Here is a 27,305-nt window from a genome sequence, read left to right as displayed (position 1 = left end):
CACTGTAGACATTCTGTGTACCCTTATTTACCAACATATTGGTTATTATTAAAATATGTCATACTTGTGATATGTAATGCAAATTTCTCTGCATGTAAAATATTTCCTGCAATTCCCTTACATTTATCACAATCACATACATAACATCCCATACTGGGTCTGATGTATAAAGTGTCTGACTGTAGAGTTTTTCATATTTCACACCTGGAAACTGCTAGGGCATTTTAAAATATGTAAGAATGACATTGTTTGGTTGCCAGTAGAGAAACCCAGACTGTTCTTACCCAAATACTTATACCATGACACCTTGTGTGACCTGAGCAAATGTTCCTAGAGTGTGGAATATTAGTTAATATGGAACTAATGATATTACCATGGTATAAGGCAGGCAGAATACTTCAAATGTGGCCCATACCTTATGCATCTCTAGGTTGAAGTGATATGTGATGCGGTTTGTAAAGATGGTACTTTATAGGACCCATGTGTGTCAGTTTTGTCAAAATTAGATGCAAGGTTCTTCTAATAGGTAAAATTGTGGCACTTAGTGCCCCATTAACACCACTGCATTTCAGATACTATATAAAGAAAAACAGTCAACAACTGGAATTTGTAGTAATATTCACAAGCAAATTGCTTTAACGGTACAGTCATATCTCTCAGACATACATTCCTAAAGAAGAATTCCAGGTATGTATATCTTTTTTCATAGTTCAAACGAATGTAACTATGCATGTGCAATACCTGGCCAATGCCCCTAGAAGCTGGAAAACACTGAAGTAGATAGTAGTGGCTTGGGGCATTGTGAGTGCAAATTGCTCTGATCTGGTTCCATGCCGAGCGATTGGCTTTCTGCAATGTGAATGCAAACTGTTCAGGTCCCATGCCCAGTGACTGGCTTGCTGCATTGTGAATGCAATCTCTTCTCTCACTGAACAAGGTGGAGTGACATCACACTCTCTACTTCATTTGATCAGAAAACACTTTGCATTCATTCAGAAAATGCAAACAAATTCTCTGACTAGTGCCCATGCCAACAACTGACCTCCTGTGTTCAGAATGCTTCAGATCATCTGTTCGGCATGGGACCCAGAAGCTAGTAGAGTACACTGCATTAGTGGTGTCTACTAAAATGATTTCCAGCTTCTAGAGGGAGCAGACAGGCAGGGAGGGGAGGGGGAAGGAGGACACAGGAGCAGAGAGGAGACAAAGCAGGGCTGCGGATGATGGAGGCACGTAAACTGACCACGTTGTCAGGGCTCAGCAGCCATAATACACTGTGGTCAGTTTACAAAGGGGAGGGTACAGCAAGGCAGGATCAGACAGGTATTTTAAGGGGGGGGGGGGGGGTTACAGAGGTCCAAATGATACAGCACAAGCACTGTGCTGTATAAAATGCTTTAAGGGAACAGGATCTGTTTGTTTTTTCAGATTAACGCTTTAATTTTTTTTGCTCTCAGACCCATTTTTCATTTTTTTTTTGCACACATGTTAAACTTTGGTACACAATATTGTCCACAAACAACGTATTAAAAGCCTTTACAGGCCATGAGACCATGGCAGGGACATACATTCTGGGGGCTTGTGGAAGCAATGCTAAATCACGTCCACCTGAAAGCTGGAAGTTGACTTGCAATGTTTACACAAGTGTAAAATTACCCTGCTGATGAGGTACAACATATAAACAAGTACTTGAATAGACACAGCTGCAGCACCTTCCCCCTTGAAAAAATGCAAAAGAACAAAAGCACTGTAAGGGCCGGTTCACACTGGTCCGATATGCGCTTTGACTTCCAGAGTACAAGTCGCATGACATGTCAAAATGAATGGTTCCCTATGACAGTCATCTTAAAAGGAGTTGTAAAGTCAGAAGTTTTTTTTTTTATCTTCATGCATTCTATGCATGAAAATAAAAAGCCTTCTGTGTGCAGCAGCTGCCCCAGCACCACCTACGATTTAACTAAGCCCAGGGTGGATATAAATCAATGATTTAATTAAAAAAAAATTGGATTTTTTTTTTTTTGATTTTTATCAAATGTATTTTAATAAAATGTTTCTGGGGCAAAAATCTATCTAAAGATAATGTATTTTAAAAATAAAACTAATAATTTAGTTTATTCAGCATGAAATGGAGCTTAGTTATTTAGCACAAGGCTGTATATTCTGCAATATTTAAATTTTTGGTAAACGTATTCAATGAATCCATAGGTGTGCGCCGCATATTGCGTTAGGGTGTGCACCCCAAAGCTCAAACACACATGCATGTGTGTGAGTCTACATATATGTTACCCCGACACATTATGCTCCCTGCTGGCACAGTGAAAGAGAACTGAGTAAGCACTTCTCTTATGGCAGAGCCAATAAGAGGAAGATCTTTCCCATCTCCCTGCCTGCACACAGAGTGATAATGTTAATGCGCACTAGGTCATTAGCACACCCTCTGCACACACCTATGAATGAATCCAAGCTCTGCAAGCTGAGATAACATGCACTACATTGATGCATTCACACAATTTCACAGTAACCATATGATAAACCAAAGTTCAGCAATATTCCCATTGTTGTGCAAATCTATGTATACTGCAAACTGTGATTGAATTGGTTCAGATTTTTACTAACCTGACAGCTTATTATTCTAAATAGGAAACCTTCATGAGCCCCATCCCTGTCCAGCGATATCCACGTATACTTTGGCCGTCTGAGACTCTCCCTCCTCCTGATTGGCTGAGACACAGCAGTGGCGCCATTGGCTCCCGCTGCTGTCAATCAAAGTCAGAGGGAGAGGTCCAGGCCGCAGCTTTGTGCCTGAATGGACACAGGGAGCTGTGTCTCAAGTCGGGTGCCCCCATAGCAATCTGATTTCTGTGGGGGCACTCAACAGGAGAGGAACCCGAGAAGAGGAGGATCCGGGCTGCTCTGTGCAAATACACTGCAACAGACGAGGTAAGTAAGAAACATGAGACTTTACAATCACTTTAACTGGTCCGACTTTGAAAATGCTCCCTGCACTACTTGGGTCAGGTGTGGGCACGATTTCAGCCCATTGATTTCAATGTCAAGAGTCGAATCATACTCTTAACTGATCTGACTTGTGCCATGCGACTTGTGCTCTAAAGATCTTGAAGCTGAACCTCTACACCAAAATGTAAATAAAACCAGTGTGGGGTCCCCACCACAATACATACCAGACCCTTATCCAAGCAAGCCCGGCAGGTCAGAAAAGAGGGGGGGCGGGCAAGTGCCCCCCCAACCATACCAGGCCACATGCCCTCAACATGGGGGGGTGGGTGCTTTGTGCCTCCCCCGTCCCAAAGCACCTTGTCCCCATGTTGATGGGAACAAAGGCCTCTTCCCAACAAACCTGGGCAGTGGTTGTGGGGATCTGCAGCCGGGGGGGGGGCTTATCGTAACCTGGAAGTCCCTTTTAACAAGGAGGCCCCAAGATCCAGCACCCCCCCTCATGTGAATGAGTTCTGGATATATTGTAACCCTTCCAATTCACAAAGTGTCAAGAATAAATAAATAAAAACAGTACACAGGTTTTTGACAAACTTCTTTATTAAAAATAGTGTCTTTTTTCACCAGTGGTCTTCTCCCTCCTCCAGTTGTACCAGCTTTGCTCTCTGCTAGTCTTTTTATAGAAATGGGGCATGGCCACCCGGTGATGTCATGCAGAGACCCCGCCCCGCATGATGTCACCACCCCATCATGCCCCGGGAGGTGATGTCATAAGGGGGGGGCGAGGTCTCCGCATGACATCATCGGATGGTCACGCCCCATGTCTATAAAAGAACTGGCAAAGAACGGAGCTGGCACAACTGTGGGAGCTAGCATCGGAAGAAGAACCAGCAAAAGAACCAAGGGAAGAAGACATCAGCAACAGAGGGAGAAGAACCGGAGGAGAGAGAAGACCATTGAAGAAAGAAGACATCTTGGAGCTATTTTTAGTAAAAGATTTTGTCAAAAACCTGCATACTGTTTTTATTTTTTTTTTGACACTTTTTTGGTGAATGAGTATTAGTACGACATACCCCATACTCATTCACATGGGGGGGGGGGGATCTGGAGGCTCTCTTGTTAAAGGGGACTTCCAGATTCTGATAAGCCCCCGCCCACAGACAAGGCCTGACACTTGAAAAAAGGTGCTTCTAAATTGCATGTCTAAGCCAAGGTTAACACTGAGTGCGGTAATGAAATTGTGCAAGTTAAGTGAAACTTGCACTATTTCATTCCCGTATGTCAGTCCCGATTTCGGGGACGATTTCAGAGGGTTTCTGCACAGATGTCAATGGAAATCGCACCCCAAAATCGCCAAAAGTAGTACAAAAACGACTTTTTAAAGTCGTGATGCCGCTGCAAATGCGGCGTCACACCGATTAGGACAGTGCCATTGCCGGCAATTGCTGTCAATTTGGCATGCAATTTGACATGTCAAATCGCATGCAAAATCGCACCAATGTGAACCAGGGCTTAAGTGCAGAAGTGCAAACAGGCCCTAAAATATGGGACATTACTGGCCAGAATTAAAGTCAGGACACACTTGTGTACAAATATATTAGCCCACAATATACTGTTCTTACAAAGATATTAATTACCAAAAGAAGTGTCTTCAGCATGCCTCCTCTTTATGTGACTTTCTAAATACGAAGAGTTTACAAAAGACTTCTCACAATGTTGGCACTGAAAAGAAAAAAACATGTATACATACTTATATATTTGTGTTTATAGCAAGTCTAATATCAAGTATCAGAATTACTATATACAGCCATGGCCAAAAGTTTTGAGAATGACACAAAATAAATTTTTCACAAAGTTTACTGCTTTAATGTTTTAAAGTGGTTGTATGGTCAATTTTTTAACTTTTACCTACAGGAAAGCCTATAATAAGGCTTACCTGTAGGTAAAAAAAAAAACTCCTAAACCTGTACGGTTTAGGAGATATTACCCTCGGTATGCGCCGCTGACTGCAGCGGCGCATGCGCACAAGGGGGTTCTCGCCGTGAAAATCCGGCAGCGCTCGTCCGGCCGGACTGAAATCTCCCACGTGCATGCGCGGGAGTGACGATATCGCGGCTCCGGCCACTCACAGCGCCGGAGCCGCGATACCCGGAAGAAACGCCGAGGGAGCATGTCAGCTCCCTCGGCGTGGATCGGGCCAGATGTCGGGGCCTCGTTCTAAGGTAAGTATTTCATAATGAGCTAGTATGCGGTGCATACTAGCTCATTATGCCTTTTGCTTTGCAGGTTTAAAAAAAAATAAAAAAATTTGCGGGTTTACTACCGCTTTAAGATCTTTTTGTCAGATGTTATTATGGTATACTGAAGTATAATTACAAGCATTTCATAAGTGTCAAAAGGCTTTTATTGACAAATAAATACATGAAGTTTATGCAGAGTCAATATTTGCAGTGTTGACTGTTCCTCACCAAACTGTTCTTGGATGGTTGGGAGAAGTTGCTCTCGGAGGATGTTTTTGTACCATTGTTTATTCATGACTGTGTTCTTAGACAAAATCATGAGTGTGCCCACTCCTTGGCTGAGAAGCAACCCCATACATGAATGGTCTCAGGATGCTTTACTGTTAGCATGACACAGGAATGATGGTGGCGCTCACCTTTTCTTCTCCGGACAAGGTTTTTTTCGGATGCCTCAAACAGTTGGAAAGAGGATTCCTCAGAGAAAATTACTTTACCCAGTTCTCAGCAGTCCAATCTCTCTACCTTTTGCAGAAGATCAATCAGTTTTCCTTGGGGAGAAGTGGCTTCTTTGCTGCCCTTCTCGACACCAGACCAGCCTCCAAAAGTCTTTGCCTCACTGTGTGTGCAGATGTACTCACACCTGTCTGCTGCCATTCATGAGAAAGCTCTGTACTGGTGGTGCCCAGATTCCACAGCTGAATCAACTGTAGGAGACGGTCCTGGTGCTTGCTGGACTTTCTTGGGCTCCATAAAGCCTTCTTTACAAATGCAGTGAAATTTTTTTATGGGATTAAAAGAGAAGTATGGGTTTGCATTTTTTTTTCAGAATAATGCTTACCCAGGTGGATGCAGCATTGATTCAATGCTGCATCTGTCCCCCTGGCGCCTCTACACTGAGAACCGAGTGATCAAAAACAGCTGATCACTCGGTTCTGACAGCTCCCCGAGCAGAGAGCTGCTGAGTGTCACTCAGCAGCTCTCTGCTCTGCCCCCTCCTCGCTCATTGGAGCGCTGGGCTGTGGAGAGGGAGCTTGCTGAGAGGCTGGGCCAGGTGTCAGTCCAGACACCTGGCGGATCCCGACTTCCATTGTCGCGATGACGCAGTGCCTGGATTGACTTCTGTGACGTCAGCAGAGAGCGGACCTCAGCCTGCTCTCTGCTGAAAATGGTTCATAGGAGTGCAAAACAAAGTACACTCCTGTGATCTATAGAAATACAGCCAAACAAGCTTTGGCTATACTTCTCCTTTAAGTTAATTTTCATCTGATCACTCTTCATAACATTCTGGTGTATATGCAAATTGCCATCATAAAAACTGGGGAAGCAGACTTTGTGAAAAGTAATATTTGTGTCATTCTCAAAACCTTTGGCCATGGCTGTACATGTAACACTAACATTGAATCGAAAAAAAAAAAACAATGCTTTGTTTTTTTAAAGGGTACGCCATTAATAACAAAAAACAATAAAACTGATAAAGAAAGTGCACCATTGCAACATCAGCTCAAGCAATATGACTAATTCAATGAAAATAGTAAATCTGCTGTTCATTAAAGTGATTGTAAAGGATCATTTTTTTTTTTTTTTAATAACAAACATCTCATACTCACCTCCACTGTGCAGATCGTTTTGCACAGAGTGGCCCCGAACATCCTCTTCTGGGGTCCCCCCGGTGGCTCTCGTGGCTCCTTGCCCGCATCAGATAACCCCCTAGGAGAAGCACTCTCCCAGGGGGTTACCTTGCGGGCGCGCTCCCGAGTCCAGCATTTGCATCCAAAGACACAATGCCGGACTCGGCCCCGCCCCCAAGTCATTGGATTTGATTATAGAAAAAAATAAACCACGCTAGACACAAAACAAAAAATTTATAAAAATAAAAATCAACAGGCTGCAGCCAGAAGTGGGACACACACATCAAGAAAGCTCAGAAAGATCTATAGTTCTATAGTTCCTGGTTCAATCCTAAGGATGTGGAAGAATTATATTTAAATGCTCCTTATTTTGTCACCTGGTAAGCATATCTGCATCTCGGTGGTCAGGCATCCCTTTTTTCACCTGCATATGTGTGAATCACCGTGGTGTTATAATAAGAGTGCCCGAGAGGATTGTTTTATTGCAATAACCCCTTCTTGCAAATGAACTGTTGCAATGTGGAAGTCATCTCTTTATGAACTGATGAGGACATTGATATTGGAGATTATCGGTTATAAAAAAACTTTTTTGATTATATGAATCATTGTTTATAAGGGTTTAATTTTTAGTACTTTTATTTTTTGGCACAGCTAGTTTTCTTCTTTCATTAGATTTGATTGACAGCAGTGGAAGCCAATGGCTGCGCTGTTATCAATCTATCCATTCAAGACTCGGGACCCCATAGAGAGAGGGATAGCACGTTCTCGCTGAAGAGATGAAGGGGTTCAGGTAATAGGATGCATTAAGGTGAAAAAAAACCAGGGTTTACAACCCCTTTAAGTGACTGCAGGCCTGAAAAACATGACATGTCTGTATGTACTTTCAATTTATACTGTATAAATAGAGGTGATTTGTGAGAACTGGATCAAAGAAAGTCAGCACAAAATCTAAGAAATTGTCCACAATAACCAATCAGAATTTGTTTAATGTGTCTATAAATTGAAAACTGATTAGGTGTTATTGGCTTTATGCTCCACTTCATGAATCACCCAAACACACTTAAAGTGGTGTTGTCACCAAAAAATAAAAAGTTGTTTAAAATTCTTTTAAAAAAAAAAAATAATAATAATTGGCAAAATTTTTTTTTTAAATACCTGTTGCTAGGGGGTCCCTTGTAGTCTGCCTTCTTCCTTGCCCGGGCTGGTGACATCACTTCCCCTCGCGCCGCACAGTCACCTGGGACCTGTCACGTGTCCCAGGTGACTGTACGGCGTATCACGGCGCCCTGGGTGCCCACAGTACGTATGACGGCGCCGCGAGCAGAGCGGGGAACGAGGGGGGGCTTCGTTCCCCCGCATCGCTGGACCCTGGGACAGGTAAGTGTCCGATTATTAAAAGTCAGCAGCTGCAGTATTTGTAGCTGCTGACTTATATATTTTTTTTTTAGGGGGTACCCCACTTTAAGCTGATTACTTTTTTTTGCTGATAGAAAAAACTGAAAAGACTCCTCCATCCACACATAAGAGGTGAATCGGGGAATCTTCCCCGTTGCGCTATTGTATTCTGATAGCTGGGACTCCTCCATTGTCAGAATACATTGATCAGTGCTGCAGCTCATTGGCTATAGTGCTGATCAAACAAAAATTCACCAACAGTCCCATTCAAGAGAAATCAATCATTAGATTGACTCTTCAAGAACTCAAACAGCCATAGATGGATCGAAATTTGGCCAGTCCCTGCCGAATTTCAATCCATCTAGGGCCAGCTTAACCATTTACCAACCGGCCCATAGCCAAATTATGGCTACAGCGCAGTCGGATAACTCGGGGAGGGCATACTATGATGTCCTCCCAGAATAGCGCTACTGCACGCCCTCTGGGGCATGCATCTGGGAATGTCAATGACAGGGGCCCTTTACCATGTGATCAGTTGTCAACAAGCCAGCGCATGCCTGCCTCAGCTCTTCCCCTCTCCGTACCGATCAATACAATGTGCAAAATTGGAAAATTGAAAATTGGAGCAGCGCTGTGGGCTGGATCTAAAGTACCCACAGTGCTTATCTGTGCCAATTCCTGCCTCATCCATCCCCATTTATTAGGGATGCACCGAAATTTCGGCCGCCGAAACATATCGGCCGAAAATGCCATTTTCGGCAATTTGCCGAAAGAGAAAAACGACCGATAATGGAGCCGAAAATGGGGCGGGGCCAGTGTAGGGGCGGGGCTTCGCCCCCCGCCCCTGGTGCGCCCATCATGAAAAGCTATATCTATATAGTGCGGGAGAGCCGTCTCCGCCGCCTGTTTGATCACAGCGCGGGAACATCACAGCTTTCAGTTCAATAGCTGTGTGTTCCCGGCCGTGCGCCATCACGTACAGCCCCTCCCCCTTGTCAGGGCACTTTGATAGACAGATCACCCGTAGGATTGGACGGATGATCTGTCTATCAAAGTGCCCTGACAAGGGGGAGGGGCTTACGTGACGGCACGCGGCCGGGAACACACAGCTATTGAACTGAAAGCTGTGATGTTCCCCTGCTGTGATCAAACAGGCGACGGAGGCGACTCTCCTCCTCTTCTCTTCACAGGTTAGCTGCTATGAGGGGACACTGGCTGCTATTAGAGGGGACACACTGGCTGGCTGCTATTAGAGGGGACACACTGGCTGGCTGCTATTAGAGGGGACACACTGGCTGGCTGCTATGTGAGGGGACACACTGGCTGGCTGCTATGTGAGGGGACACACTGGCTGGCTGCTATGTGAGGGGACACACTGGCTGGCTGCTATGTGAGGGGACACACTGGCTGGCTGCTATGTGAGGGGACACACTGGCTGGCTGCTATGTGAGGGGACACACTGGCTGGCTGCTATGTGAGGGGACACACTGGCTGGCTGCTATGTGAGGGGACACACTGGCTGGCTGCTATGTGAGGGGACACACTGGCTGGCTGCTATGAGGGGGACACACTGGCTGGCTGCAACGGGGGACACACTGGCTGGCTGCATTGTATCAATTGTATCATGTGTCATGTATCATGTGTGCAATTTCTGACCATCTCCTGTACCACTTCCGCAGTCTCTGACCATCTCCTGTACCACGTCCCCTGTCTCTGACCATCTCCTGTACCACGTCCCCTGTCTCTGACCATCTCCTGTACCACGTCCCCTGTCTCTGACCATCTCCTGTACCACGTCCCCTGTCTCTGACCATCTCCTGTACCACGTCCCCTGTCTCTGACCATCTCCTGTACCACGTCCCCTGTCTCTGACCATCTCCTGTACCACGTCCGCAGTCTCTGACCATCTCCTGTACCACGTCCCCAGTCTCTGACCATCTCCTGTACCACGTCCCCAGTCTCTGACCATCTCCTGTTCCCTGTCCCCAGTCTCTGACCATCTCCTGTACCATGTCCCCAGTCTCTGACCATCCCCTGTACCATGTCCCCAGTCTCTGACCATCTCCTGTACCATGTCCCCAGTCTCTGACCATCTCCTGTACCATGTCCCCAGTCTCTGACCATCTCCTGTACCATGTCCCCAGTCTCTGACCATCTCCTGTACCATGTCCCCAGTCTCTGACCATCTCTTGTACCATGTCCCCAGTCTCTGACCATCTCCTGTACCATGTCCCCAGTCTCTGACCATCTCCTGTACCATGTCCCCAGTCTCTGACCATCCCCTGTACCATGTCCCCAGTCTCTGACCATCCCCTGTACCATGTCCCCAGTCTCTGACCATCTCCTGTACCATGTCCCCAGTCTCTGACCATCTCCTGTACCATGTCCCCAGTCTCTGACCATCTCCTGTACCATGTCCCCAGTCTCTGACCATCTCCTGTACCATGTCCCCAGTCTCTGACCATCTCCTGTACCATGTCCCCAGTCTCTGACCATCTCCTGTACCATGTCCCCAGTCTCTGACCATCTCTTGTACCATGTCCCCAGTCTCTGACCATCTCTTGTACCATGTCCCCAGTCTCTGACCATCTCCTGTACCATGTCCCCAGTCTCTGACCATCTCCTGTATAAAAATATTTTTTAAAAACAGTCATTTTCGGTATCGGTGCTGTTTCGGTATCGGTTTTCGGCCTAGTGTATTTTTCATTTTCGGTATCGGTTTCGGCACCAAAAAACCCATTCGGTGCATCCCTACCATTTATGGCTCATTCATCCCCATCAATGGCTCATTCATGCTCATCCATCCCCATCCATGGCTCATTTATGCCTCATTCATGCTCATCCATGCCACATCAGTGATCATCCATGCCTCATCAGTGATCATCTGTGCCGCATCCATGCCACATCAGTGGTGCTCATCTGTGCCGCATCCATGCCACATGAGTGGTGAGTGGTGCTCATCTGTGCCACATCCATGCCACATCTGTGCCACATCCGTGCCACATCAGTGCTCATTCGTGCCACATCAGTGAACATCCGTACCTTCTTAGTGATCATCTGTGCCACATCAGTCATCATCCGCGCCATATCAATGATCATCTGTGCTACATAAGTGATCATCCGTGCCACATCAGTGATTATTCATGCCACATCAATTCTCATCCGTGCCACGTCAGTTCTCATCCGTGCCACGTCAGTATTCATCCGTGCCACACCAGTACTCATCCGTGCCACACCAGTACTCATCCGTGCCACACCAGTACTCATCCGTGCCACATCAGTACTCATTCGTGCCACATCAGTACTCATTTGTGCCACATCAGTGCTCATTTGTGCCACATCAGTGCTCATTTGTGCCACATCAGTGCTCATTTGTGCTACATCAGTTCTCATCTGTGCCACTACAGTGTCCCTCAGTGCCACTACAGTGCCTTGCAAAAGTGTAATAGGTAGTCAAATTAGATTTGAAATGAATGTCCCTAGAACACCTGATGGTGCTCCCTGCATGTTGGCACTCTGTATATTGCCAGGCTGTGTAATGTGGTATCGCTATACTCAGTAGGAGTAGCAGAATGTATTTTGGGGTGTAGTTTTTTTCTATGTACATGCCACGTGTTAGAAATATCTTATAAAATTGACAACTTTGTGTAAACAAGAAATTAGTTTTAATTTTCTTTCTACATTTTCCAAAGACTTGTGGAAAAAAAATGACATGTTCGAAAGACTCATAGAATATATGTTGGGGTGTTGTGGTATGCATATGCTGTGTGTGAAAAATAACCTGTTAATATGACAATTTTGTAAAAAAGAAAAAAACTCACTATGCCTCTTACTAAATACTTTGGAATGTCTACTTTCCAAATGTGGGTCATTTGGGGGATATTTGTATTTAGATCCCTTTCACACTGGGTGCTTTTCAGGTGTTTAACACTAAAAATAGCACCTGTAAAGTGCCTGAAAAGTGCCTCTCAAGCCACCCCAGTGTGAAAGCCTGAGTGCTTTCACACTGGGGCAGTGCACTTGCGGGATGGAAAAAAAAGTCCTGCAAGCAACATCTTTCTGGCACCGCCCCTGCCCATTGAAATGAATAGGCACCTTATTTCAGATTGACTATGCGGTCATGTGACCTCCCGTAGCTCACCTCCTCGATCTAAGCACTACAGCGGGGGGGCTGAGTGGATGGCACAGTAGTCACATGACATAATACGTAAGTATTAAGGGGTATCCAAACAAGAAAACTCGCTGCTCCAGGTGAGACGGGAAGCCTGATGATCTAACGAGTGCCCGGCTCGTCTCCACATGCAATCAAAGTAGAAGAAATGGCTGCACTCAGTGATCGAGCAAAATTCTTTTATTAGGACATCCCAAGTGTTGCCAAAAAACAGAGAGCTGGTAGATGTGTTTCACACACTTCAGGTGCGCTTAGTCATTAGGGGGGCTGGGGGAGCTGCACACAGAAAGTTTTTTTTACCTTTGTGCATAGAATGCATGAGAGTAAAATACGTTCAGCTTTTAGAACCACACCAAATGGTTATGGTTAGCCATGGAAAATAAAGTTTCTTAGGTAATGCTAATTCAAGACAACCAAGTAAGTGATCCTGATCTCACTACCCTCAATACTATATGTGCAGCTGTACATCTGCATGCTATTATACATGTAAATCTTAACTCCAGTATAAAAAGAAGTATAAGAAGCATATGTAGTTTTACTTGAAAAACTTAGGCCCCTTTCACACTTTATCAATTTCTCCTGCGACTTTGGATTGCAAAGTCGCATGACAAGTCGTACCCCTTGATTTTCAATGAGTACCATTCATATCTCTGTGACTTCAAAGTAGTCCCTGCACTACTTTGGTCCAAATTTGATGCAACTTGAGGTCCATAGACCTCAAGATTACATAGGCATTACTTCAAGTCATGTAAAAGTCGTGGCATAATCGTGCGACTTTCAGGTCGCACAAGTGTGAAAGGGGCCTAAGTGTCACTTCTGCTCTTTCACCTTGTGCAGGGTGACTGGTCTGGCATCTGCCCCCTCCTCTAGTTTTCTGCAGGCAGCCTGTAGTGCATGAAAATGACGAGCCCCTCCCACAAATCTGCTCTCTGTACAGGCTATGTACAGCACAGTGATGATGTTACTGTTATGTTTACAAGATTATAAATGAGTTTGCTTTACTGAAGAATATACACTATATTACCAAAAGTATTGTGACATTTGCCTTGACACACACATGAACTATAAAGGCATCCCATTCTTAGTATGTAGGGTTCAATATTGAATTGGCCCACCCTTTGCAGCTATAACAACTTCAGCTCTTCTGGGAAGTGTATCCACAAGTGCAATTGTGAGGTCAGGCACTGATGTTAGATGAGAAGTCCTGGCTCGCAGTCTCCGCTCTTATTCATCCCAAAGGTGTTCTATTGGGTTGAGGTCAGGAATCTGTGCAGAACAGTAAAGTTCATCCACCCAGAACTCACTCATCCAGGTCTTTATGGACCTTGCATTGTGCACATGTTGGAACAGGTAGGGGCCATGCCCAAACTGTTCCCACAAAGCTGGGAGCATGAAATTGTCCAAAATGTCTTGGTATGATGACACCTTCAGAGTTCCCTTCACTGGAACTAAGGTGCCAAGCCCAACCCCTGAAAAACAACACAGCATAATCTCACCCCCCCACCAATGATTTGGACCAGAGCACAAACAAGCTCCATAAAGACATGGATGAGGGAGTTTGGGGTGGAGGAACTTGACTGGCCTGCACAGAGTCCTGATCTCAACTGACTTAGAGCAGAGACTAGGAGCCATTCCTTCTCGTCCAACATTAGTGCCTGACCTTACAAATGTGCTTCTGAAAGAATGGTCAAACATTCCTATAGACACACTCCTAAACCTTGTGGACAGCTTTCCCAGAAGAGATGAAGCTGTTATAGCTGCAAAGGGTGGGCCAACGCAATATTGAACACTACAGACTAAGACCGGATGCCATTAAAGTTCACGTGCGCATAAAGGCAAGTGTCCCAATACTTTTTATCACATGACTGGATTTTGTGTACAGACTATGGCCAGTGGATTTGCAGGACATATAGGTTTACACCTATGTGCAAGCATGTGTACATTACATTGAAAAGAATGCACTGGATTATCTTTCATAAAAATATTCCCTGTAATTTTCTTCTCAGTTTACCTTGTGGCAAGGTCCTGTGGCAGCATTGATCATCATTTGCTGTGCAGCAATCATCTTCTTCCTCAATTTGCACTCATCTTTGAGTGACTTTATTTCTGCAGTCTGCTTGGTTATCTTTACCTGTAGCTGTTCAGACTCATTAATGCCTACACGAGCCTTTTCCTCCAATGTCTGTAAGTTAGAAGTTAGGTACTCCTGGGAATGCAGCAAATATTCAACTGTGTACTGAGCAAGTCTAATCAATTTGATCAATACAGGATCCAGACTGCTGTGACAGTGCGGGCACTTCTCATTTTCTACATTGCAAAAGGTAATGCCCATAATATTGTCTTGAAGGGTTTGAAAATCCAACTCATTTGCTACTTTGTCCACATCAATACTTCCAATTCTTCTCCAGTCCAGACTTTCATGGCGTGACCGGAACTTAAAAAGTGTACCGTGAGAAGAGGAAGGCATCCTGCCAGAAGAAATGAAAGGATTGGGCATCCAAGGTGCATTTAACATAGTAGGGACTTGAGCCACATCCTTCCCAAATGGGTAGTAAACATTGTCATGAAAAGGCTAAAACAAAAAAGAAAGGAAAAGGAAATTGTGTGAAAATTAAACCATGATTTTTTTAAAACAAATTACATATACATTAAACTTATCCAACCACTGTGATTTATGCAAATGTTGAGTTAAGTTTTTATTAGATAATGCCCTTCTGAAAAATTGTTGAAGATTGGTTTCCTACAAGTGGCTAAATACACAGATTAATTCCATCACCAGAATCTTTTTTTAATTACGTGCCCCGTGCCTATACGAACAAAAAAAACTGTTCTCACTGCAGGTCGCAGGGATCTGCAATCTTCCAGGTCAAACAACAATCCTTAGGGTCCATTTTAGGGCTGAAACAACTAATCGATTAATCGACAACCAATCGATTATGAAATTAATCGATTACTATTTTCATAATCGATTAAAAGGCCAGTAATATAATGGGGTTAAAAAGAAAAACTAAAATTAGCCCTTTATAGTACAAAAAGAGCAAATAATCGCTACTGTAAATATTACTTTCACAGTTCTACAGTAAAAGAATGAACCCCTTAAAGAGGAGCTGCACCTAAAAAAAAAAATATTAAAAGCCAGCAGCTACTAATATTGCAGCTGCTGACTTTTAATAATATCACACTTACCTGTCCCAGGTTCCAGCGATGTCGGCGGCAGATGACGAGCGATCGCTCGTCTCGCTGCAGCCACCGCCGCCATCCTCTGTCAGGGAATCGGGAAGTGAAGCATGAGGGCTTCACTGCCCGATTCCCTACTGCGCATGCGTGAGTTGCGCTGCGCTTCTCTTATGGTCCCCCGCTGTGTCTCTGGGAACTGTGTGTTTCCCAGAACACAACGGGGGGGGGGGGGCGGAGCGATGCGGGGGTCTGCGGCGGTCTGGCCGGAAGTGGGTGCAGTTACCTGGATTATCCAGGTAACTGCACCCCCTCCCCCCCGAAAGGTGCCGATTGTGGCACCGGAGGGGGAGAGGGATAATACTAGTGGAACTTCCCCTTTAGGGTGAAGAACCGCTTTAAAGTAGTGATTATCAAATTTAAAATAGTGTATAAACACAGCTTGTTTGAAAAAGTTTCATAAGGTGTGGCAACCATGGTTGGATGTCTCTGGTTCATTTTGGGGGACGGTCCTATGCTCGCAGGACCCCCTGGGGGGGCTGCGGGGGTAGGGCCGGAGGTTCGGGCTTTGTGGATGGTGGTCCCGGGTATGGGGGGGGGGAACGAAACGGGGTGGTAATCTGCTACTGTATGACCTTATGTGGCAGCTATTTATGTTGAAATGATACTGCATAGGGGGATGGTGACAGGTGTGAGTGTGATGGGTGTGTGTGCGCGAATGTTGGCATGTCTGTTGTTGTGTCTTTGTTTTGTTGGGGTTTTTCTGTGTTTTTGCATATAATGGTAGCAGTTTGGTTTACTCCAACGAGGCGTCTTTATTGATGCCTCTGTATTCACCTCTGGAGGGAGACTCTTTGACTTGTGTACTGTTTGCCTTATATGCTGTATGTATGTTCAAAAATATTTTAAAATAAACACCTTTTAAAAAAAAAAAGTAGTGATTATCTGCTTTTTTTTTTTATTAATTTTTTTACTATAAAGGGCTCATTTTAGTCTTTTTAACCCCATTATGTTTCTAAATGTCTTAAGCCCCATACACACTATCAGATTTTCTGCTGAGTTTTTCCTTCAGATTTACCAAAACCATATAATGAGGTCAAACCTGAGGAGTTTCAATGTGTATGCAATCAGACAGGCCCTTCTACTACATGGTTTTGGTAAATCTGAAGGAAAAACTCAGCAGAAAATCTGATAGTGTGTATGGGGTTTTAGACCTGGTTCACATCTATATGTTTATTGTTGCTTTTTGCAGAACTGCACTACAGTTCATTTACATGGTTTCCTATGGGATATGTTCATATCTGTGCTTTTTTTCAGCCGCTGCGTATTTGGAAAGGGCCAGGGACTTTTAAATGCAAAATGGTGCTTCATTGGTTCAATATACTTTGCGTTTGTGAAGCAATTTGTGTTTTTTAATCTGCCCCAAAAAAATGCAAATTGCAGTAAAATCACATGCGCAGAAATCAAAAACACACAGCAAAAAGCAGTATAGAAACAGATCAAAAGCAAACTGCATAGGTGTGTACCGAGCCTTATGCTGATCACACAGATCAATTTTCAGGTGAGAATATTCAGACGAAAAATCTTTGTACATTCGCTGAATGAAAGAATTTTGTTTGAAATTTTCACTTGTTTTTAACATTCTGTTTTTAAAATTAATATAATTTCTGAATGAAAATCACATACACTGTCTGAAAATTCCTTTGACCAAGCAGTTTTCTATTATTTCCAAATTTTCCCATAACTGTGGTTGAAAATGAACGTCAATTTGACCCACTTCTTTTTTTTTTTTAAAAGGTTATTAACCGATTAATCGAAACAATAATCGGCCAACTAATCGATTATGAAAATAATCCTTAGATGCAGCCCTGGTCCATTTACACCATTACAGTAACAAACATATTACCACAGCACATGTTGTGTGTGTCAACATGTTGTGGTACCATTTGTTTTATAGTACCAAAATTAATTTTATTAATCAAATAAAGAAAGTTTTACATTCAAAGTCAACACAGTGTGTGGATTTACAGTACAATACATTTGTTGTTTATACAGGAGCTACATATCATAAAGAACAAATATCAGCACTTGTAAATACAAGTTCAGATATGTACCAAAAAATCCATCACCAATTAGTTTGAAAGTACAAGTGAACAAACAAAAGAAATAAGGCAAGCAACCTTGTTTCTAGTAGTTGCATGAATGTGTCCGTTAGCCACTGTGAATATACACCTACACAGTATAGTGAAGGACGAAGTGCAAGAGAGAAAATAGGATTTTTGTACTCACCGTAAAATCTTTTTCTCTGAACAGCAAACAACAATACCTCCACCCGTAACCACCAGAGCTCCTCAAAGGAGTAGTTGCGACCTTAAACAGTCGCCTACAAAACCTTGCAGCCGAAGCAAGCATCCGAAGATGCGCTCACATCAACCTTGTAAAATTTTGTGACAGTGTGAACAGAAGACCAGGTCGCAGCCTTACACGCCTGGGAAACGGACGCTAGATGTCAGAAAGCCCAAGAGGCAACAACTTCCCTGGTAGAATGCGCCGTGACAGGAAAGGGAGGCGCCCGTCCCCTTATGGCATAAGCCTGAACTACAATCTGTCTGATCCACCGAGAGATGGTGGCCGATGAGACCGCTAGTCCCTTCTTCCTGACCAGCCATCGATACAAACAGCGAGTTCGACCTCCGAAAAGGAGCCGTAGCAGACAGATACACCCGCAGAGCCTAGACCATGTCCAAGGAATGCAAAGCCACCTCTTTGGGGTGTCACAGCCGAGGACATAAGGATGGAAGCACAATGTCCTCATTCAGATGAAAGGCCGAAACAGCCTTTGGAAGAAACTAAGGCTGCGAACGCAACACCGCCTTATCCTTGTGGATAATCAAGTAGGGAGACTTGCAAGACAAGGCCGTCAACTCAGAAACCATCCTGACAGATGTAATGACCACTAGAAAGATTACTTTCTGAGAGAGTGTCAATAAGGGGATCTCCCTAATGTTTTCAAACGGTGGTTTCTGAAGCACCGAGAGCACCTGATTCAAATCCCACTGAGTTAGCAGTGGTCGAACTGGAGGGGCCACATGTCGAACCCCCTTAACAAACGTTCTCACCAATGAATGAGTCGCCAAGGGACGCTGAAAAAAGACAACCAAAGCTGATATCTGCCCCTTAATGGTGCTTAATGCAAGTTTCTGATCCACTCCTCGCTGCAAAAACAGCAGGATCCTGGAAACTGAATATGTATGTGGACGCCACCCCATCTCCTCACACATGGAGATGTAGGCCCTCCACCCACAATGATAAATCTTCCGAGAAGATGACTTCCGTGCCCTCAGCATAGTGGATATTACCAAATCCGACAGACCTCGGTCCCTTAGCACCTGGATTTCAACAGCCATGTTGTTAAAGCCAGTGACAGTAAAGCAGGATGAAGTATTGGACCTTGCAACAGAAGGTCCTCTCGCATCAGCAGTCGCCAAGGAACATCCGCCACCATTTGTACTATGTCGGCGTACCAATCTGGGGCAATCAGAATTACTGGAATTCCTTCGGCCTCCACTATGCAAAGCAGACGTGCTAGAAGTTTGAGTGGGAGGAAAGCATAATCAGTCGATAATGCCCCCATGGAGCCACCAACTCGTCTGCCGTGTCCGCCCAGGGATCCTTTGACCTGGCCATAAACCTCTGTACCTTCCAATTGAGTTGAGAAGCCAGAAGATCAACATCTGGCGTGCCCCACCTTAGGCAAAGGAGCTGAAATACATCCGGATGTAAAGACCATTCCCCTTGGTCCAGCATCTGACGACTTAGGTAGTCCGCTCGCCAGTTTTCTACACCCAGAATGTACACGGCCGACAGAGCTGGCCCACGCCACTCCGCCCACCACAGGATGTGAGCGGCCTCCAGTGCTGCAGACAAGCTCCTTGTTCCTCTTTGATGGTTGAATACGCCACCGCCGTGGTGTTGTCCAACTGGATCCTGATCGGACGCCACTGCAGCCTCTGTGACCATGTGGAGAGGCACCGACTGATTGCCCGAAGTTCCAGCATGTTGATCAGCAGGCGGGATTCTTCCTGGATCCACCGACCCTGGGCTGACTGTACGCCCCAAACTCCCCCCCAACGGGTCAGGCTGGAGTCCGTTGTGATCACCGTCCAATGAAGAGGAAGGAACGACTTCTCAGACCGAAGAGCTGGCGACCTCAGCCACCAGAACAGGGAGTACCTGACTAGCTGGCTCACTGGAATTTGACAATCCAGGGACAATGGAAATTTGTCCCATCTTGACAGGATCTCCTTTTGCAAGACTCAAGTGTGGAATTGAGCATACGGTACCGCCTCGAAAGTGGCTACCATGAGACCCAGGACTCGCATGCAAAAACGCAGTGACAACCACCTGCAGGACACCAACAACTTCACTGCAGCTTAAAGAGTCTGCAGCTTGTCCGAAGGAAAAAAGACTCTCGCCTCCGAGGAGTCGAGAAGCAGGCCCAGGTACTCCAGATGTTGAGTCGGCACCAAAACCGACTTCTGTAGGTTCAGTACCCAACCAAACTCCCAAAGAGTTTGCATGGTGATTGCCACATCCTCCCTTAATTCTGAGGTGGACGCTGCCCTCAGAAGGAGGTCGTCCATGTAACCCACGATTGCGATCCCTCGCTGCCTTAGCAAAGCCAAAATTGGGGCTAGCACCTTGGGGAAGACCCTCGGTGCCAACGCCAGGCCAAAAGGGAGAGCTACAAATTTGAAGTGCTCATCCCCAACCACAAATCGCGGAAACTTCTGATGCTTGATGCATATGGGGACATGCAAATATGCGTCCTTGATGTCCAGGGATGCCAAAAAATCCCCCTGATATAGTGCAGCGACCACTGAGTGAACTGATTCCATCCTAAACCTTTGTACTTTCACAAAGTTGTTGAGGGCCTTGAGGTCCAGGACGGACCCCTTCCTTCTTTGGGATTACAAACAGATTGGAGTAGAATCCCTGAAACCTTTTCAGCGTTGGTACAGGTACTATAACCCCACGCAACAGCAGGTTTTGTACTGCCCCAAACAGGGCCTCCCAACGAGCCGAAAGAAGATGAAGGCTGGAGGGAAAAAAATCTGTTTGGCGGACAAGAAACAAACTCTATCTTGTACCCTGAGGAAACCAGTTTGCAGACCCACTGATCGGAAAGTAGGGAGGTCCACCGGGCTGCAAACTCCCGAAGAGGACCCCCCACCCGAGAGTCCAGCTGGGGCAAACCTTCATGCAGTAACAGATTTGCTCGCAGGCTTGTTTGGCTTGCGAAACCAGGGATGTTTTTGTCCCTCAGCAGGCACCTTGTCGGACTGAGAAGGCTTACCTGCCGACCAGGGCCAACAAAAAATCCGCTTCTGAGAGGAAAAGGAGGGCCCTTGTCTACGACGTGGCTCCTTCCCTTTTCTGGACTGTGGGAGCAACGTATTCTTACCCCCAGTAACATTCTTAATAATGTCATCCAGCGAGGCTCCAAATAGCCTCTCTCCCTGGAAGGGTAATAAGTCCGCCAGTGCTTTCTGAGATTTCAGCCAAATCAGGCGACGTAGCGACGTAGCATTACTGCTGATACCGAGGCTCTGGAGAGCAAGGGGGCCATATCTAAGGCCGCATCACAGACATACTTAAGGCCCTGCACGAACTGGTCAGCCAGCTACACGCAGACCGGGGAACCCTGTTGCTTCTCCAATTCACGATGCAACAATTTAGCCTATTCAGTAAGCGTCTGCGACACCAGGGCTGTGGCTAACACTGGCCGCAATGCGGACCCCACTGCGGTAAACATGGACCGGACAACCGCCTCGGCCCTTCTATCGGCAAGGTCCTTGAAAGCAGGAGTCTCTTCCACTGGAATTACAGTTAAAGGGGTTGTAAAGGTAAATTTTTTATTTTCTACATAGGTTCCTTTAAGCTAGTGCATTGTTGGTTCACTTATCTTTTCCTTCGATTTCCCTTCTAAATGTTTTTTTTTCTTTGTTTTCTTTGTCTGAATTTCTCACTTCCTGTTCCTCCTCAGTAAGCTGTTCTGGCTGACTAACCACCACTCGGATGATGGTGAGAAGTTTACTGAGGAGAAACAGGAAGTGAGAAATTCAGACAAAGCAAAAAAACATTTAGAAGGGAAATCAAAGGAAAAGGTAAGTGAACCAACAATGCACTAGCTTAAAGGAAACTATGTAGAAAATAAAAAAAATTACCTTTACAACCCCTTTAACTTATTTAACTTGGATACCGGGGGGGGGGGGGGGTCAACAATCAGAGGAGATGTCCATTTCTTCAGGAGACTCTCCTCAAAGGGGTAATGCACTGCCATGCATTTCGGGACTGAAAAGGTCCGCTGCAGTTTTCCCCACTCCTTGTAAATAAACTTATCAAAATAAATTGGTAAGGAAACACCTTAGACATGTGGGCCAGCTTGTGGGACCCAAAAGGGACCGACACCTCTGTAGATGCCCCCGCCGTATCCTCCATTTTTAGGGTATCCCGCACTGCTGTAATAAGTGCTCCTACAAGCACCTTTTCCTGTGCTGACCTGGACAAGGAGTCATCCTCACTGTCTGAACAGTCCTGGGAGCATCCTCTGATACATCAGAACAGGGGCCGCCTGTTGCAGCGGGACCCGAGTCTGAATCAGAGCTTTCCCGAGAAGACGGTGGGGGGAGGGGGTGTTTTTCAACCCCCCCTTGTTCCCACACGCCACTTCCACTCTGGCAACAAAGGCCTCCAGGACCGCCGACAGAGCGTCCATAGGCACTGCAGGAGCAGGGGAACCAGTTGCAATAACAGGGATGTCTGGGGAAGAAGTGCCAGCTTCTGATGCCATGCTGACCCACACTCACCTGTCACCACTTAGGGACCTTCCTAGCTGCCACAGACTGAGGGGCCCCGCGCAGGACTCACCACCCTGACCCAGGTACTGCACTGTGCTGCTGCTGTCCGCTCTCCCCTCTGTCATCCACGAGGTGTCTGTGTGGAAAGCTCGCTGTTCTAGAAGGAAACAAGCACCCAACTCTAGAGACAAAACTACTTGAGGCTGCTAGAAAATGTCCGCCGGCCGCCTCAGTAAAAACGTCTGAGGACACCAAGAAAATGGCCGCCGAACTACTAGAAAATGGCTGAAAGGCAAAAAACTGGCTGGAGCTACAAAAAAATGGGCCCCCCAGGAAAATGGCCTCATAGTGCGCGGCAGCCTCCCCGCATGTCTTACACAGCACAAACACCCTACCGTGGCCCAGAAACAGGAAAGAGGACAAGCGGATCCCCAACACCCATCACAGCCCCCTGCCAGGACCCAGAGCACTGCACCCACATGTGCCCAGTCAAACAGTGGCTCATAGCATGGGGAGGAGGGAAGGGACCGGGAGAGAAGAAAGGGAGAGTGAGAGACCCCCTAGTTGACCTCCCAGGGAATGCCCAGCTGCTCCATCCTACTGAGACCAGTGGAACCATACTTACCCCTCCTGCAGGGACTGCTGGACGCATTCCATGGATAGACGCATCAACCGAGCAGTACGGGGTGGCTGCCAGCCATGGCACACTGTGACACAGACAGCAGTAGCCCGGTCATATGTGTGCCACGGAGCATATAGCTCACCAGCCGCCCCAGATCAGACGGGGCATGTCGTGGCCAACCCAGTGCGTAGCTAGGGCCTGCTCACACTCGATGGCTAGGCTGGGGAGACTACAAGGATCTATATTATCCAGCCTGTCACCCATCCCGGCTGTTATTTGTAGATCACAGGAATAAAAAAAATGCAGAAAAAAGAAAAAATTCCCAGGACCAATGGTACCACCGGGAGCCAGGTCCTTCTCCTACACTAGACAGAAAAAAAAACTGAGCTGCTGGATGCAGTGTGAGGGGTTATAGCCAGTAGGACCGCCCCCTGAGCGGTACTGTGCAAGTGTTGCTGTTTTTAACACTTTCTGCCTAGTACTCTGCTAAAACCCTAAGGTCAAGAAGAGCTGCTGTGTCTGTCAATGAATGACAGAGAAAAAGGAATATCTGCTCTGTATAAGCTGCAAGAGAGCCATCATGTATAAGACAAAGTTTAGAAACAACAGAACAGACACAAAAAAGAGAAAGAACAATAAAAAAAGAAGGAGAAGGAAGAAATTAAAAATATAAAGGGACAAAAGTGGGTAGGGGGCACTGGGGGGTTGGGGACAGGAGAGGAAGCACCCTTTAGGAGAAATCGCCCAATGCATTCTTCAATGACATCACCGGCACATGCGCATTTTGGTACAACACATCCCATAATGTGTGCACTATGGTACATTGTGAAAGAATGCCACATTGTTTAAACACATTGCTGACTTCCCTTAATCTCCCAGCTGCATGCAATACTTATGAACTGCAGCACATTGCAAAGCAATACAGTGTGTTAAAACGCACTACCCAAAAAATGCAAAATGGACATAAGGCAAATTGCAATGCTACCCAATGCAGCTGGTGGAGACAACCTTCTACCCATTACTAAGGTCCTCAGAAATTGCAACCAATCCAATTGTTAAAGTGATTGTAAATGATCAACTTATAAAAAAAAAAAAAAAACATTCAGGCCGCGTACACACGCGGGGACTGTTCGCCCAACTTTGTCCGTCAAACAGTTTCGGCAAACAGTCCGCTCAAAATTAGCATGGACGGACATGGCCACACACGACGTACGAACAGTTTGCTGAAACCGTGCGCGATGACGTGAACGGCACGTACGACGGGACGAAAAATACGACGTCCTATACACTGCATTATAACTTTCGGCGTGTAAAGCCTTTCTGAGCATGAGCGCAACTTAGTTTGTCGAACAAGCCTACACACGAGGGAACTGTTCGCTGAAACAAGGTTTCAGCGGACAGTTTTTCGGAATTTCCGAAAAACCTTGTTCAGCGGACTGTTCGCTGAAACTGTCCGCTGAAAGCCCACACACGAGCGGACTGTTTGCCGAAACACTGTTCAGCGGACAAAGTTGGGCGAACAGTCCCCGCGTGTGTACGCGGCCTCAGTTTAAAATAGAAATGAAATGCAAAGCATGTTTGTATAGATATAAAAAAAACATTATAAATACCTTTTTCGCTTTTTTTTTTAATAAGTGATCACATTCCCTCTGTTCTTGGCTGCATAAAAGCGGGGGGGAGAAGCAGCAGTACACTGGGCTTTCCAGGATACTTTCTCATAAAAGTACATGGTACAAAAGCCACATATCAGGAATATGAATTGTTGAGGTAACAAATGCTTTAAAGCGGAGGTCCGCAAAAAAATAAAAATAAATTAAAAGCCAGCCGCTACACATAATAGGACACTTACCTATCCTGGAGTCCAGCGATGTTGGCACCACAGCTGATGTTTCCATCAGCTGTTGGGTGCTGCCGCCACCAATGCAGGTAAGGGAACCAAGCAATGTAGCCTTAGGGCCAGCAACCCTACTGTGCATGCGTGAGGCCCCACTCCTCTCTCCTACTGGCCCGGCGACAGGGGGAGGGAGCCCCGTGGTGACATCATGGGCCACGGCGCAAGTGGGAACAGGATATCTCTCAACTGTGGCACCAGAGAGGGAGAGGAGAAAAATGAGCGGAAGTTCCACTTTTGGGTGGAACTCCGCTTTAAGCTGGCAATGCAAAGTGAATTTAAGCAGGTACCTGAATAGCTGGAAAAAATATGAGCCATGGGTGGTCCTGCCCGGAAAATTTGTTGGCGGCACAGAGTCTACATCCAATCAGAAGCAATGTGTCAGAATACAAAGCTGTTAGCATGGATGGGAGAATCACAAGAGAAATCTAACAGTGTAATGGCTAACCTAAGGCCTCATGCACATAAATAAATCCAATGTATAACGCAAGGCATTTTCCTGTGCCTGGGGAGCTGCAGGCGCTTTGTCCAGCCTGTCAAACCAGTGAATGGCTGTACACAGCTGTACTCTAGTAAATGCCAATGCTTTTGTGCAATGGCATTTACCAGCACAAGCCTCTCATCTTCTGTGTGCATGAGGCCTTGGAATAACTGAGGCTGGAGAAAGAATAAAATCTGTTTGGCCTCTTCTGGTACTACCAGGTTCCGAATCACCTGGGTCCCCATCTTAAAGACAAACAGCCCATACCTGTGCACTATGAAGTGGACTCTGTTGGAGATGTGAAGCAAAGCCCACTGGGACAATGAGTAAGTCCCCCAAAACACAGCTCCCGAAGTGAAAGAGTGAGCTGGTGATTTCCTATGTGTGATCCCGTACAGCCAGGGAAGCAGTGCACACATCTGACAGGCATTCTTTACTTCTTAGTGCCTCAGAGAGTCCACACTGACAGCCAGGGACAAGCTGCAGCCTGAGAAGATGTGTGTGATCCCCAGACAAGTTCCCACAAGCTGCACACTCCTTACCTACCAGCCAGGCTTGTATATGTGAGGAGTAACAGTCCCAGCCTTGCGTGTGGCCCCTATGTGAGGAATACGTCTCAATATTGTGTGGCCCCTATGTGAGGAATAAGCCCCAATATTGTGTGGCCCCTATGTGAGGAATACGTCTCAATATTGTGTGGCCCCTATGTGAGGAATAAGCCCCAATATTGTGTGGCCCCTATGTAAGGAATAAGCCCCAATATTGTGTGGCCCCAATGTGAGAAATACAAGTACCAGTCCTGTGTGGCCCCCTATGTGAGGAATAAGTCCCAATATCGTGTGGCCCCTATGTGAGGAATAAGAGTACCAGTCCTGTGTGGCCCCTATGTGAGGAATAAGAGTACCAGTCCTGTGTGGCCCCTATGTGAGGAATAAGAGTACCAGTCCTGTGTGGCCCCTATGTGAGGAATAAGCCTGGTGTGGCCCCTATGTGAGGAAAAAGCTCCAGCCTTGTGTGGCCCCTGTGTGAGGAACAAGAGTACCAGTCCTGTGTGGCCCCTGTGTGAGGAAGAAGTTCCAGCCTTGTGTGGCCCCTGTGTGAGGAAGAAGAGTCTCAGTCCTATGTGTCTCCTCAGTGTAGGAGAAATCCATACCCCCGGGTCATACACAATACACAGCAGTTCTCCCACTACCGAGAACATCCGGGGAGCAACACTAAACAGACACTCGGCCGTCCCCCGGGACATACATAACTTCGTATCCCCCCCCCCACCAGAAAAATGCGCCCCTCAACTCCTCCGCCAGCCCCCATGTACTCACCATATCCCCTCCTCCAATTCTTCATCCGGGGACTCGCACATCGCTAGGCATCAGGCTGGGGGGGAGACACGGGTGGGCTGCACTGTTACCAAGACAACCGCAGAATCTCCGCCCCTAATCTCCGCTCAACACTCTGCACGGATTGAGATGTAGATGGAGGCCCCGCCCCCTGCTGTGTGGTGGGAAGAGTAGAGGCAGACGGAGCTGGAGATTGAATACAAGGAGCTCACGTGGCAGAGCTGAGGAGACGCGAGGAGATGAGGATTGAGGAGCTCTGTAATATCCTTCCTATATAGAGCCCACACAGTCACAGTACAGAGCGCTCCCTCAATCCCTCTCATTCTCTGAGAGAAAAACTCAAACACCTCGTCTGCACATTCCTAAAATGTTTATTGAAACAGTGACCTGCAAATAAGAAAGTGTGTGTGAGGACAATAAATGAAGTCATACAACTTCATCACACTGTTGTGTATCTTTAACACAAACCGCGCTAAAGTACGCTAATGTGTCGTGTTATTGCTCCATTCTATCCCCAGGCTCCAAAACACTCAACATCCCAAATCCCAGAA

The 27,305-nt window shown here is 46.2% G+C and overlaps 1 protein-coding gene across 4 annotated transcripts in view; it reads right to left on the bottom strand.

The window, feature by feature from the left end:
• Window positions 1–26,884, bottom strand: part of DZIP1 (DAZ interacting zinc finger protein 1) — a 151,245-nt gene extending 124,361 nt beyond the window's left edge. For 3 of the 4 annotated variants that reach the window (XM_077483032.1, XM_077483033.1, XM_077483034.1), the window contains exons 1-3: window positions 26,737–26,884; window positions 14,401–14,961; window positions 4,593–4,677 (exon numbers count right to left, since the gene is read on the bottom strand). In XM_077483032.1, the coding sequence (XP_077339158.1) occupies window positions 4,593–4,677; window positions 14,401–14,961; window positions 26,737–26,739 (649 nt within the window). In that variant the 5' untranslated portion in view covers window positions 26,740–26,884. Of the gene's footprint in view, window positions 1–4,592; window positions 4,678–14,400; window positions 14,962–25,684; window positions 26,620–26,736 lie in introns of those variants that run through there. The other variant, XM_077483035.1, reaches the window with a different exon arrangement.
• Window positions 26,885–27,305: the final 421 nt, after the last annotated feature.

The sequence above is a fragment of the Lithobates pipiens genome, unplaced genomic scaffold, assembly GCF_037356315.1.
Source record: "Lithobates pipiens isolate NorthernLeopardFrog02 unplaced genomic scaffold, aLitPip1_a1.2 Scaffold_16, whole genome shotgun sequence".
Lineage (NCBI taxonomy): Eukaryota > Metazoa > Chordata > Amphibia > Anura > Ranidae > Lithobates > Lithobates pipiens.
The sequence above is the reverse complement of the archived record's forward strand: the minus strand, read 5'-3'. Positions and strand labels throughout refer to the sequence as shown.